The sequence below is a fragment of the Lutjanus erythropterus genome, chromosome 9 (assembly GCF_056507025.1).
Source record: "Lutjanus erythropterus isolate fLutEry1 chromosome 9, fLutEry1.hap2, whole genome shotgun sequence".
Classification (NCBI taxonomy): Eukaryota; Metazoa; Chordata; class Actinopteri; order Lutjaniformes; family Lutjanidae; genus Lutjanus; species Lutjanus erythropterus.
This window is the reverse complement of record NC_139325.1, coordinates 20,005,363-20,019,854: the sequence shown is the minus strand read 5'-3', so window position 1 is coordinate 20,019,854 and position 14,492 is coordinate 20,005,363. Positions and strand designations below refer to the sequence as shown.

Here is a 14,492-nt window from a genome sequence, read left to right as displayed (position 1 = left end):
TAGTATACACTTAAACTGATATTAATTCCTTTTTGGTGGATCATTTGTTAAGTCTCTAAATATCTTTGTTGTTAACTGTCCCTGTGCACAGCTGCTTATCTTCTCTGTTCCTCTCTGCTGCTCCAAGCTGGGGACGTCCCGACCAGCGTCTACTGGGGTTAATATATTGACCATCGATAAGTACCTCATACAACCCCACTTCAAATAATCCGAACTATCACCTCAAGGTAAGCAGCCATCATTACATCAGTGGGTTTCCCTCAAAAATTAAAACTAAGATAAAGAATATGTGCCTTTTAAAACCCCAAATAGAGATTTTATGTCCCAAATAATAGTTTCATTAGTCTTTAAAAAATTATTTAAATAGTAGCTATCACTTTAACACAAGTAAACTACGGAGCTGATATAGAAAGTCCTCTTCTTTGTTCTTGTGTGCTCTGCAGTGTCCATTCATGTAGTCCCACGCACAGCGCTTGCAGTAGTTGTACAAATGGTGCTCTGCTTTCTTCAGTGTGCTGTTCAGGTCCAGTGTTCCCTGAAGGCTGCACCAAAAAGGCAAACATTGAACAAACACATTTATTAAATCATCATACATACACAATCCGTGATGAGATTTTCATGTCTCAGCATACAGACGAACCTGCTCGCAAACTGGATGAGCTGCACATCATCTCGGCACTGCAGCAGAGACTCTCTGTTCTCTAACAGGATGGCCGCACAGATGAAGAGCTCAAAGGTGAAGTCCGTGTTGATGGCCTGCAGCTCTGATTTTGAACTGTCCTCTGCAAACATATGCAAGGCAAAGACATATCACTATATTAAAGGTGCAATACACAACATTCAGCCTCACTAGATTGAGCAAACAACCATTTGTTATGTAAAGACATAGTGAAGTAATAGCGTCCTGAGCAGAAAATGGGAGTCATACTCCCTCTGTGTGTTGTCATCTGAGCTTCTCTGTTTATCTGGCAGCCCCACATGCAGGTGAGCCCCTCTTTGTCTTCTTTGTGTCTGTTAACATGCTCTTCTGGTGAGTAACTTTCTCATATTACATATTACAGCTAAACAGTACACTGAAGTATGCAAACACGTTAGGTGAAAAACAGGCAATACAGAATCTCAATCCATATTTAATCAACACTGCCAGGTTTGACAGTGTGATCTAAGTTTCGAAAAAAATAAACATTGGAAACCAGAGCCAAAATGGCAGCCACCAGATCACAATATATCTTGTAGTACACTGAAATATGTTTCTATAGCTGTAATAACATAACAATATATTGATCCATATTTGATTAACAGTTCGTGTTTCATCTCAGTTTCAGGAGGCTCCATTTCTAAGCACGGCAGAAAATGAAGGCTATCAGGTTACAATATTTCTCTCAGTACAGCTAAAGAGTACACTAAACTATGCTTTTGAAACTACTTTAGGGGAGAAATAGACAATGTAGTAACATAATCTTGATCCACGTTTGATCAGCACTGCCTGCTTTGACAGTTTTATGAGCATAGTGTATATTCAGATGCTGCTTTCTTTTTGATCTGTGATGCAGTAGATGTTGTTTCCAGCACCTTCAAAGTCAGACGTTTAACAGAGGTAACAACTAGCTCTCCACAATCAGTCTGATTTGCTCTTCAGCCTTGAGTTCTGGGTTTTACCTGCGCTGTGTTTCCGTGTCAGCCTCTCCTGATAACGAGCACGGTCTACTTGCTGGGAGATGAGCTCCAGGTGGTCGCAACTCAAGATCTCAAACAAACGTAATGCGTCGCTGTGTTCAAACTCCCTCTGGAAGCCCAGCAGCAGCCACCTTAAAAGGATCCACATCCACACACACAAACAAAATGTGAATGTGGAATATAAACTCATATTCAGACAAAGAATGAAAACACATGTACAAAGGATCTACCTGTGGCAGAATGTGAAGCTCTCCATGCTGTCTGTAACCAAATGAGAATAAAGCTGGGGGTCCAGTTCCCTCAACAGGGCTGCCTCCAACTCTAAAAGACATTAAAAGCAACTCTTTTATATGCTTATACAGCAGAATCTAAACAAATCAACTTTAACTTAATTAACTTTTAAACCTTGTTTTCTTGCAGTGTAATCTGTAGTGGAACAGTTTTATTCCTAATGAGTTCAGGGACTAGTTTTATTTGGGTGATTTTGGTTGAGGATTATCTCATTTTGTTCACATTTTATATGTCTTTTTGTCTGAATGCATGACCTACATCAAACTTAGCATTTCTGAATGAGCTAATCAGTCCAATACATAGCATGAGACTTTAATATAATGTGTAATCTTGCAGTTGATTGAATTATTGTTCTAGAGATACACTTTCAATATCCTTGTTTTTCCACTAGAGGTCGCAAATCTATTCTGTAACCACATACAGGAATACATATAATCTTACAGCATGTAGTATATCTTAGAAACATAACATATATTACACATAAAGTTGCATTTATTTTTTGGTAATCCCACCTATTTTTCTGTGCAGACCGTCTGCTCTGAAGTCCTTGGAGAATTTGTCCATGTAGCAGGAGAAACTCCAGAAAGTGTCGACCTCGGAATCAAGAACCTCCAGGAACCGGCTGCACAGGTCATTCATTCCCTGGGCATAACTGACCTCTGGATCAACAATAAAGACAATTGACGCAAAAAACAAACACTTCTTTAACAGCACAACACAGAGCCTCTAGTGTTGTCTTATCTATTCAGTGTCAATTAACCTGAGGAGGGGTTATTCTTGTTGTTTACCTGGATGAAAAGCAGCATAAGTGATGAGGATGTCTCTCAACACCAACAGATTTCCCGAACCTTCCCCCCTGCAGGCACATAGATAGTATGACAATGGTATGACATTAATTAGCAGAGTTAATAAAACATCTCTGCAGAAACTTGCAATACACTGATATAAAGCCTCTGTAGTTACCCTATAGTTATGAAGGAGCTATAAACGCTTTAGTTACTGCACTCATATTAAAAAAGTATAGGTAAAAATGAAATGTATTTTTTTTCTGTTTGGAAAATAAGCCTAATTCATTTTAACACTAAATTTGTTTAAATAAATGCACTTAAAGCCTAATTCATTTTAACACTAAATTTGTTTAAATAAATGCACTTAAATGTCTTTTATTTTTTAAAATAAACACACAGCAGCATGAATATTTCTGATAGTTGGTGATACAAATTTGCAGATGTTACCCAAGCTTTCAAACAACAATTTCAAATTAATTAATTCCAATTAATTGAAGCAACATGTTGCAACATATATTTAGGAAAGGCAGTCTGGTCGACTGGTTCTGGAGCCCTGAGGGGGACAAGAAAAATCACCTTGGTGGCTCTAAATCAGGTATCAATCGGGTCTGTTTTTCCTTTAATGTTTATCGGAGCACATACTTAAAATTTTGTTTTTCTTGAGCAACTCACAGCTAGACTTTCTGTTAAAGGGATAGTTCAGCCCAAATCAAAAATACACATCCTTCCTCTGACCTGTCGTGCTATTTATCCATCTGTACTGTTTTGGTGCCTCTTACTGACTTTTGGAGATTTCAGCCTTTTCTTGAACATAATGGAACTAGATGGCACTCACCTTGTGTTGCTCAAAGCACCATAAATACATTTGAAATTTGACATTTGAAGCAGTTTCATGTAACAACTATTTTTGTTTCTACTACACCCACCAACTGCATCACCATGCAAAAGTCTACTAATGGCTGAGAGGTTATAACTCAGCTGAGGAGGACGGCGATAATGTTTACATCCTGTGTGGTCACAAACCTCTTGTCCATGAGTAGCTGCATGCTTCCTTCTAAGCAATGATACAATTGCCAGTTGTAGTTTGGCAGACAGAAATTAGTTCCTGCATTATCTTAAAGGGATAGTCCACCCAAAAAATGAAAATTCAGTCATTATCTACTCACCCTCATGCTGATTGAGGGTCAGATTTATTGTGTTAGTTTGCAAGACACTGCTGGAGTTCCACTGGAAAAAAACATAAAATTCCTCCATACTGCTCATCTGGCATAATCCAAGTCTGACAAGCTGACAAGCTGTTTGCACACAGTCACACTACACACACCCAGTTCAGACAGTGTGCATGTGCATATGAATGTAGCTCAATCATGGTGTAAATAACATTTTTTTAGTCAACTTGACATGTCAGGGCTTTAGGAGACTTGGACTATACCAGCGCTTTGAGCACCACAAGCTGAGTGCCATTTAATTTTCATTTTATTTGAGAGAAGGCACACATTTCTACCAAAACTATATCTGCAAAACTTGGCAAGTCGCACCAAAATAATCTAGATTGATGAATAGCACTACAGGTAAGAGGGGAAATGGGTAGTTTTGATTTTGGGATGGACTATCCCAACAAGTAGAAAATTGTTTTAATCGTTTAAAATAGAAATTACAAACTACACAATTTTAAGATTTAAGTTTTACAGCCTAATCTAAGATAAAACAAAGTGTGAACAACCTGTTTAACTACAAAAAGTTCACTCCCCGTGCAACAATATGGCAGAATTTCTTGTTTTTTGTGATTAATAGGTTCATGTGGCCTTAAGACTTGACTGTGTTAGAGGTAATAACAATAAATTAAACCAGACTGTTACCACAGTCCATTTCTTTTGTTTTCCTTTCTAGGTCAACTGAGGTGAGCAGAAAGTCAATGACTCCTTTTAGCTCCTTAAACAAAATATCTAGATCTTTAGTCCCATAAACCCCATGCCAAGGGTCAGCGACTGAATTTTCAAACCCCGTGTGTTGACACATATCTTTTATTTCACAATCACTCACTGGTAATAGCTCAGGTCTCTGTTAGTTCTCGGCACATCCTTGTCAATGATTCTGATGGCCTCCCGCAGCTCCCTTTGGTCAAACGTCATGCGCTCAAACAGTATCTGGTGACAGGAAGGATATGTAGAGAGACAATATATTTGACCGTTATTGATTGTGACATCAGTGTCTGCATACATAAATCTATCAGCTGTTCCACAAACTCAGACTCTCCAGACAGAAGAAGGTAAACACTTCAACTAGTACAAAGAAAATTTGTACTACTAACAGTGTTACTTAACATAATTAGATCCTGTTGGCTACTTTCCCTGAACACACTTCACTCCTCCCAACAGCTGACCTTTTCTCTTCTACCAAGCAAAGCAAAAGATAATATATTTAATAGAACTACAGAAATGTAACGGAAAATAGAAAAGGCAGCAATGAAATATATACATTAGAATTACAGTTTTTCTTAGATGCTTTGTTACATTTCTGGAATCATCCTTAACATTTGCAAAACAGTGAGCTTGTGGAGACAGACCACACAATGGATTAATCCTTATTTTGTCTCTCAAAAGTAAATACTCGTGTCAATAAACATGTCAGAAACAAGATAAAAAAAATGGAAAAAGTCAATATAATAGTGTGCTCTGACAGTGTTTTCTGACGTCAAAGGCACAAAGTTACATGTTACTGAATGTGGGAGATTGATTGCAAGAGACTGGACAGGATTCACATTTACACCTTATCTGTTTGTCCTGTGATTTGTTGACAGACCATGTCCACGTGATACAGAAAACAAAGAATACAAGGAAGTGTAGAAACACCGCACTGTAATCCCCCATACAGTGCTGCATGTTTGTCTAAGGGGTGTTCCCTATGTTTACATTTCTTTTTTTTTCCTTTATGCAATGCAGTGCTCTTTTGTGTATCACAATGACGTCAGGATGGTCATCCTGACACAGGACAGCAGTGTCATCAGTGTTGATGATAAATATAGTCAAATTAAGCAATAAATTCCTCAGTGTGTGCTATATTGACTACAAAGAGTTTTGCTGCTCACAGAGTCATGCAGCCTACATGCACCAGGATGCATTATGGGCAAGCTATCACCACCCTAGCCCAAAGCCATTACTTTGTTGACCACAGCAGTGTCACTTGACAAAATATTCATGTAGTACACCCCTGGCTACCCAGAGGCAAAAACTAGAAATTCCAGCTGAAAAACCCTATTGTTCTTCCTTACATCCAGTGACATCACTAGTTGCAGGAAGAACAGCAGAAGAACTCTCTCTCTGTAAATAAAGCACAAACATAGCAATTTATTTCTTTAATTGACAACATTTACTATCAACACTGGCTGTATATCTACTTGAAAAGTACAGAATCGTGTCTTTAATGTTACAGCATCATGTGGACCGTGGCTGAAATGAAATGCTGTTAGTGCTCCACCAAATCAGAAATATTCAACACCACAAGCCCCACTCTCAAAGTTCCCTTTCCTCCCCCGAAGCTGGGACTTTTTCCAGGGTAAAATAATATCCACAGAACTTAATTCAGACCCTGGCCCCTGCAGTGGAAACACTGAGTTCACCCAAAGGTTCCTAGTCCCTGGGGAACGTTCCTGTGGTGGAAACGCAGTTTTATACAATGAATTAATGCCTAGATGTTTTGAGGGGTAAGAACCAGTATACAGTCATATATATTCAACTCATTTAACCTGTGCCTGAAGCTCCAAGAAAGCCAGTCTGTCCCCGACATCCTCTGATTGGTCCTGGGTTTGCTGCTGGGCCTGTGCCTGCCTCTGGTCAAAGTACCTGACTGCTGACACCAACTCAGCTGAAACGGAGACAGAATCACATGGTCATAGAGGTTTGAAATAAAAAAAGACAAAGCAGAGCAGTGAAACCCGTGAAATACGACTTCTTTCATTGTGACAGAGGGCTACTGGTGCATGTTTGGGCTTTTACCATCAGTGCCATTGAGGTGCATCTGAACAGCTGATGGAAGAAACTGCTGCCACTTTCTCTTCATGACCCGGTAACGTACGACCAACTGCTCCTGCAGCAGAGAGCGCTCTAAAGCTGTGGAGCTGCATGGGTACATCCCGAACAGGAAACGCCACACCAGGCCTCGCTCAGAAGGACACACGCCACCTGGACAGGGATCGAAAACCCTTTGATCATTTACAGTGGTCAAAATCACTGACTCAACAGTCTTTTCACAGTAAGAGGTTATTTCAACTGTTACTCAAATCAGTCTCCACCAGATCACAAAAAAGAAACTGAATGGGCTGCACACAAGAACATGAGCTTTGCAGGAAGGAAGCAATTACTGATCCAAAACTTGCTGAACTTTACCCCGCTTTCAACAGGATCTGAGATGAGGATCTGAGACGAGGATTTGAGACGTCTTATATAATGTTTTGCTCTGCAGTTTCTTTAATCTTTGGTTTGTGAGAATGGAATGTGCATGAAGGTCAAAGGGCCACAGAAAAGAAGGGTGAGTTTCAACATTCATGTGAAGTTTAACCCCAGTGAGAGCTCCTGTGTAGATTGTCCTGTACTGTCAACCATACACAAAAGCCAATCAGCATGTCAGGATAGTACCTGGAACAGCTGAGTGACGACCTCAGAACTGTGTTTAACGCATCGGAGCTAGCTTCAAAACACTAATCCAGAGGTATTCTTATTACTGAGGTTCACACACTTCAATGAATGTTATTGTCTGACTGCTGAATCTCATGTGATTTTGTTCTGCTTCTTATCAACTTTCTAGATAGTGTGTGTTGTTTTATCACAATAGTCACGCTGGAGTTCTTTGCTTAAGGGTGGTCCATCATGTGCAAGGAAATGATAGATTTTAAAGAATGGTTTGACTGTGGTTCTTGTGCTGAAGCAAAGCATCACTTGACTTCCTCTTGTTCTGTAGGAATGGTCATACATCTCTCTTCAATTATTATAAATGGCAGAAAATGGTGAAGAATGTTGATCACACCCAAGGTGATGTCCTCAAATGAAAAAAAAAACATAACCCAAAACAATTAATCGATAATCAAAATAGTTGACAACTAACCAATTAATTGGTTAAACATCTGCAACCATTTGGGATCCTTTCAGCCTTTTATATTCAGAATAATATTAAACTTCATCAAGACAGTCTTCAGTGTGTAGAATATAAGATGTGCTGCATGGCAGTCATTCCCATGTAGTACTATACTGTATTGCAGTTTTTGCTCATGCACTTTGGCTAGGTTCTTGGATGACTCTTAAAAACCCCCAAAAAACAATAAGTTCAAGTCTATGAACAGTTACAAAGATTTGAATTTCTCATTCAGTCAAGCAAATTCCATGGGTTTTAGCAGATGTCTGCTAAAAAGTAAGTACAACTGTCTACAATTTTCACATTAATAACTTGATTGTAGCTTGCTGATCAAAACGGAGGGGTTGAGTCACGGTGAAATTGTTTTCTTTTTAGCATGGATTTGCATACATACAAATGTGCATACCCCTTTTCTGTGTAGCACAGTATTGACTTTTACCTCTTGTGGGAACATGAATCTAAAAAGCTCAGTGTGATACAAAATAACATTTAGCAAGACAAAACTGACATTCTTGTTTAGTACAGTAAACAATCAAACAAAAACATAGATTTGTTTAGCAGAAACATTTCCAGGGTTAACTGCCATGGTGAAAAAAAACATTCAAACATTTTGATCAGTACAGCTCACACGATGATGAAGCAACGTTTTGTTTTGGTTGCTTTTGCCAGTGTACTGGCACACTGAGGCATGAATGAAATGTTTTGGGTGAGTTATTGACTTTTGCAGACATGCAATAGAGTTGTGATGTCCCATGAAGCCAGTGTGACTACAGTTTAGAGAATGCTGAAGAGACTGTTCCAAAAAATGAGCCAAAGCGGTAGAGAAAAACTTATAATAGCCTACTGAAAGGTACAAATAATCTTTAAAATATGAATTTCACTGGATTAGCAAAGACTTTATATTTGTAAATGGGCATTATGGGATCATTTAAGGTTTGTACTTGGCCTGTTCTGATTACATTAATTTAAAACTGAGCCAATGACACTTATGTTGCATGCTAAACAATTATTGCATATGAATGACAATAGCATCTAGGCTATTTAAATTGTGTGTGTATGTGTATAAGCATGCAAGTGTGCATACACACACACGCTCACATCATGTGTATAACAATGATGGATAATTCTGGACTATTGCCAAGGACATGAACTCACTGCATCATCTTTAATATTTTGTAATTGACAAAAATGCTAAAATGTCTGTAATATGACAGAGTGGAACACAATAGCTTAATAACTCAAGATTTTATGGCACCTTATAGCCTAGAAACATACTTGTTTTACTTCAGAAAAACATCCCATTTTATCTTAATTTTTTGTCTCACTTTACCTGAAGGCATCAGATACTAGAGTCAGAGTGATTATACCAATCAGACAATATTATCGGGCTGATACTGACCTACCACAGCTATACAGGTCTACATATGTGTGTGTGTGTGTGTGTGTGTGTGTGTGCGTGCGTGCGTGCGTGCGTGCGTGTGTGTGTGTGTGTGTAAAAGTATTGGCCAAAAAGTCAAATATAAGTTGAGCCCTATTTGGCACTTACTCAAATTCCTTTCCCATGAAATGTAACGTGTACTTTATTGCTGCTAATATCTTAAGGGCCCAAGATGTTGTCCCATTTCTCCTGATGTCCCAAATTACCCGATTTCACCCTAACAGCCAGTGCGCATTATTATTTAGTTTTAGACAGACAGATAAATAGATGTACCGTTTTTGAAAATATGCATCCTCAGTCTTGACTCGTCCACCCTGCCCTCGGTGTCCATGACTCCAGGTAAGGTGAGGCGTGCGGCGGCCAGAGCAGGAGAGCTGACCGCTGCTACTCTCCTCTGCAGGACATCTGACTGTTGACGGTCCGATGAGCTCGTCTCCTCTCCCGCTGCCTGCCGTGGACTGCTGTTATTCAGATCCTCCATGTCTACATGCAGTCTTGGCGATCACACCAACGCACAGGTGAAGAAGAGTTTGCGTGACGCGCCAGCACAGAGGCTCACCATATAACCAACTGTCATCCTCCCATCATAAACTACTGTTCCCGTCGCTTCCCATCCCCTTGTGCGAGCTGCATGGGACTGAAAGCAGCCATGAGTGAGGACAGACTCCGTCGTTCAAGATCACAAAAGTTTCCTTAAAGCTTTCAGAGAAAACATTTCAAGCCCTGCTGACTCTCTTTCAGCCATCTGGGAGTCATATGACTGCACCTACCGATCCTAGTTTGGCCCACATTCCAGGTGGAGTCCGGAGCTAAGTTCACTCATTGTATTTGTGAGCATGTCTCACTCCACCTAGTGGTTTTTTGTAAAAGCATCAAGAGCTAAAAGTTTCCAAACACGGGTTGAACTCCATCAATGACAGTACTCATATTTCTTCTTAGTAGAATCAAGTACTTAGATGTTTCCTTTCCAGTCTGCCTTCACCTGTCTTATTCAACAGAGACAAAAGCCCCCAAAACAATATAAAAATTCTTTAAATAGGATCCTTAATTATTAATTATTTTTCATAATCTGAGCAGAGAGGGATAGAGCGACTCTTTTTACAGGAATTTAATGGAACTTGGGATCTTAGTGTCATTTTGTATCTGTACAAAACATCGGTTGTGTGCTTTTGGCTCATGACCCAACAGTAAGTTTCAGTTTTGGCTCTTGAAGGGAAAAAGTTTGTCCACCCCTGATTTAGATATTACAAACAGTCAGGGCCGTGCAGAGACCTTTGGAGGGGCAGGCGCTCAAAGTTAAAAGGGGGCCACGAAATTGCTCCATGGTGCTGATCCATAATCTGCCCTTTATTATTTGTAGTGCTAATAATAAAGTAAAAAATAATTCAATGATATAGAAATCATGTATTTTAATGTATTTGTGCTTTTATTCAGTTTGACTGTCCACTCTGCACAAGACAGCAAGGTTATAAAAGTTATATATTTTATATTTATGCATATTATATTGAATTTGTGTGTATATATACAAATGTTAGAAACACATACTGATATGTTTAAATGAGAGGTTGAGAAAATCACGATTCAAATTCCTCTATAATAATCATTGTTATTGTTGTTGTATTTATACTGTAATAGTCCAAAATTATGTGAATGTGCATGTAGATTGCATAGTTTTAGTGAAACAACATAGCCAAAGCCTCATTGCCCCTAGAAACATAGGAAAAACACTGCAACTCACTTGACAGTAAAATGATACAGATCTCTAATGCACTTTGCCCATGACAAAAGAAACATACAGAAACAAAAAGAAGCCTGACATCCTTTTTCCCCTCAGCACGCTGTATGTGGTTAACTAGCTATAACTTATGAGAAGTGTGTGCAGAGTCAGATGCACACACACAGGATGCTCACTTCACTTCGTCAGTCATCTTGCAAAGAATACACCGTGCACAAACAGATACCGCTGCAAAACATATTCACCGCACCATCAGTTGTTTAAGTGCTCTCTCGGGTAGGGGTTCAACAGATCAAAAAACTCATGGTTCGGATTGTATCACGGTTTTGAGTCACAGATCGGATAATTTTTCGGATCAGCAAAAAGGAAAAAAGTGGTGGGATTAGGGTTAAATTATTTAAAAAAATGCACTTGTCTTTGATCTTTGTCTGTAATTATCAATATAGTTTTTGTAATGTAATGATGTAATAATGTAATAATAATGATCATAGTAATGACAATGGTAATATATTGAACACTTCAAACTTATGCAGTGCTGTACTATGTATATACTATACATATATTAGATCATTATACACTGTACAGTATAATACACAACTACGCTCTGTAGTCTGGCTCAATGTCCCGCCTACAGCACAGCACATCTGATTGGTTAGAAGTCATGATCAATCAATCAATCAGCAGACACACTGTGTCACAGACGGGGCGAGACAGAGCTCCACCGGTGAGCAGAGAGGAGCTGTGTAGAAGTTAAGACAGCTGATATCACCACAGTTTTAATGAACATCACAGTTTTATGATCTGTTTCTTTGGTGATAGTTACATCAGTGAAAAAAGTTATGGTCTGGATTTCACTCAAGGCGATGTGACGGATTTTAAATCAGTCGCTCTCCACAGAGATGCGCTGCACACAGGAGCATCTGTCCTGTCTGCAACTCTGCATTGAGATTTCAGGTATTATAACTTATACAAAAGTAACAGTGACAGTAAAACTATGATGCTCACATGTGGTCCGTGGATCACATGCGTGCTGAACCGTAGAGGGCGATCTGTACGGGACACGGGTCAACTGTGATCCGTTGCACCCCTACCCTTGGGTCTTTGGTTCCTAGACTAGCAGTGACCCCTCTCTGGCAGCTCTAGCAGCGCTTAGCTACAGGGCACATCTGGGCACGTCAGGGCAGTGAGGGCAGTGAAGGCACGTCTATTTGGATCATGTGACCGACCGAGGGTAGATCTGAATTATTATTATTTTGTTTTATTTATTATTTTGGGCCACACAGACAGACTTTCACACACACACTTACAAAAAACAAACAAACAAACAAACAAACAAACAAACAAAAACCCACTTTGACAAAAGGGCGCTTTGGGCATCAAGGCGCAAATGGGCAGGTGCTCCAGCTTGGCATGTGACGCAAAGGCCTTTTTAAGCAGCGTCCACATTTCACAGGGACCTGTCCAAGATTATCAGGCAGATTTCTAGGTTGCCAACTTTACATCTGGTCAATCAAAACTAGCCTATGGCTAATTCTGGTATATTTATAGTAATGTTTAATAATATGTCCCCGGAAAATTAATTAATTTTAATTAATGAAGCTCACACCTCTGTCACCTGTCCATCCTGACAACAATCACTGACCGGCCCACGTCTCTTTCTTTATAATGGAATTAAAAAGGAAATGATGGTCTCTGAAGGACGGCGTGGGAAAAACGCCACGTGAGTCCTCTGAGAAGACCAAGTATCTCAAGAACCAGCCGATCAATAATCTCCCTTCACTACAGGTGAGTTGGCAAACGCTAGGTCATTTCCTCTTCTTTTTTTTTTTTTGTTTATTTTCTTCCTTCACAAACCTTTGGTGTTTGATTTTCTGTTTGAGCATGGACCAAATAACTGATACCTGTCCACAGGTCTCTAATAAACTTTGTTGGCGAGTTGACTAAACTGAACCATTAAAAGTTCTTTTTGCTGTTTATTGCTGAAGACCTGAAAAGTTGTGTTTTTATAGTGAACTCTGAAGAATTTCAGGGAATATTTATTTTGGACTTGATTGAAAATGACTTTCTCTGAGTTAAATGTGTTTTTTCCATTGTCCCACCAATACACTGATTTATACTGAACTGACTTATGCTGCATTGTAACCCTGATTATTTGTGTGCTGTTGTTCTGGTGGTTCATTTTTTTTATTTTTTTTTGAAAAGTATTTATGACAGAGGGTATTCATGCATCCATGTGGGGGAATAACCTTTTAAAATTTAAAACAGGAAATTGTGAGTTGAATTCTGGCTGGCACCATAACAATAATGAAATATTTTGCTGACAATCAGTGCATCATAGTGATTTTTACAAAATGTTGAGCAGGAGGAGGTAATGAATAACAACTACTCAGACTACCATGATCGAAACCTCTTTTCATAGATTAGGCCTCATTCGCCAGAGTTTTTCCCACAGTTTTAAATGTAGTTACCCACATCCATCTTTTTAGACATGTTTTCTTATCGACCTACATTTTCTATTCTTTCGGATGATCTGTGCTGCAGACTGTCGTCACTAACATGGAATCGAACGGCTCACTCCAGAATCTTTCAGGCCTCTTGACTCTTTCAGCAGCTGTCACAGGTAGGATATTGTTAATACAATGAAACACAAGGTTATGAGACATTTCTAAAAAAAATATTGTGGTTGGCATTATTTTCAAACCCTTATGTGCAGTCGGTGTATAGTCGATCCTTATTTCTTAATTCAGGTTTATTATATACATATTTAGCACTATTTCCATGTATAGTTATTAAAAACACTGGTTAAAGTTTATGGTTTCATCACCTTTGCATTTGGGACAATAAAGTAAAATATAATGCCTGCATTACTTGTCACAAATGTTAACCACTTTTGTGTGTGCATACATGCCTACACACACGCAGTACTGTGCGAAAGTTTTGGGCAGGTGTGAAGAAATGCTGTAAAGTAAGAATGCTTTCAAAAATACAAAATGCAATGGTTTACTTTATTTATTTTTTTTTTAACAATTTACAAAATACAAAGTGAGCCAACAGAAGAAAAATCTAAATCTGGCACCTCCTGTGTCCTGCTTGTGTCTGATGGGTGCCCGACCTCACTGCAATGTTTTTTGGAGGTTGTGGCCTGGGGTGTAATTTTGATGTCTCGCCACGAAGCACGAGGCAGCTCAGCCAGCTCCTCTTGTGTCCGGCTAACGTCTGACGGGCGCTCGACCTCGCTGCAACCTTTTTTGGAGGGCAAGGCGTGTGGATGTCGTTTCAACAGCAGTGGCCATTCTTGTTATCATTACTGTAATTTTGTGTTTGCTACAGTAATTTGATGAGTAAATAATTTTATGCTGTCTTGTAGAAATTCAGTGGCAGGTTTATGTGCTTGTTAGTTAGGGATAACTTAGCTTATCTGATATATCACCAACAA

At 39.2% G+C, this 14,492-nt stretch overlaps 1 protein-coding gene across 1 annotated transcript; it reads right to left on the bottom strand.

The window, feature by feature from the left end:
• Window positions 1–10,155, bottom strand: LOC146321329 (TBC1 domain family member 15). Its single transcript, XM_084726421.1, has 10 exons — window positions 9,595–10,155; window positions 6,752–6,937; window positions 6,502–6,620; window positions 4,800–4,903; window positions 2,757–2,824; window positions 2,481–2,627; window positions 1,908–1,998; window positions 1,660–1,808; window positions 641–782; window positions 1–542 (listed from the first exon to the last, which is right to left on the bottom strand). The coding sequence occupies exons 1-10, from the start codon at window positions 9,800–9,802 to the stop codon at window positions 374–376; spliced, it is 1,383 nt and encodes a 460-aa protein (XP_084582547.1). The 5' UTR covers window positions 9,803–10,155; the 3' UTR covers window positions 1–373.
• Between the last annotated feature and the right edge of the window lie 4,337 nt (window positions 10,156–14,492).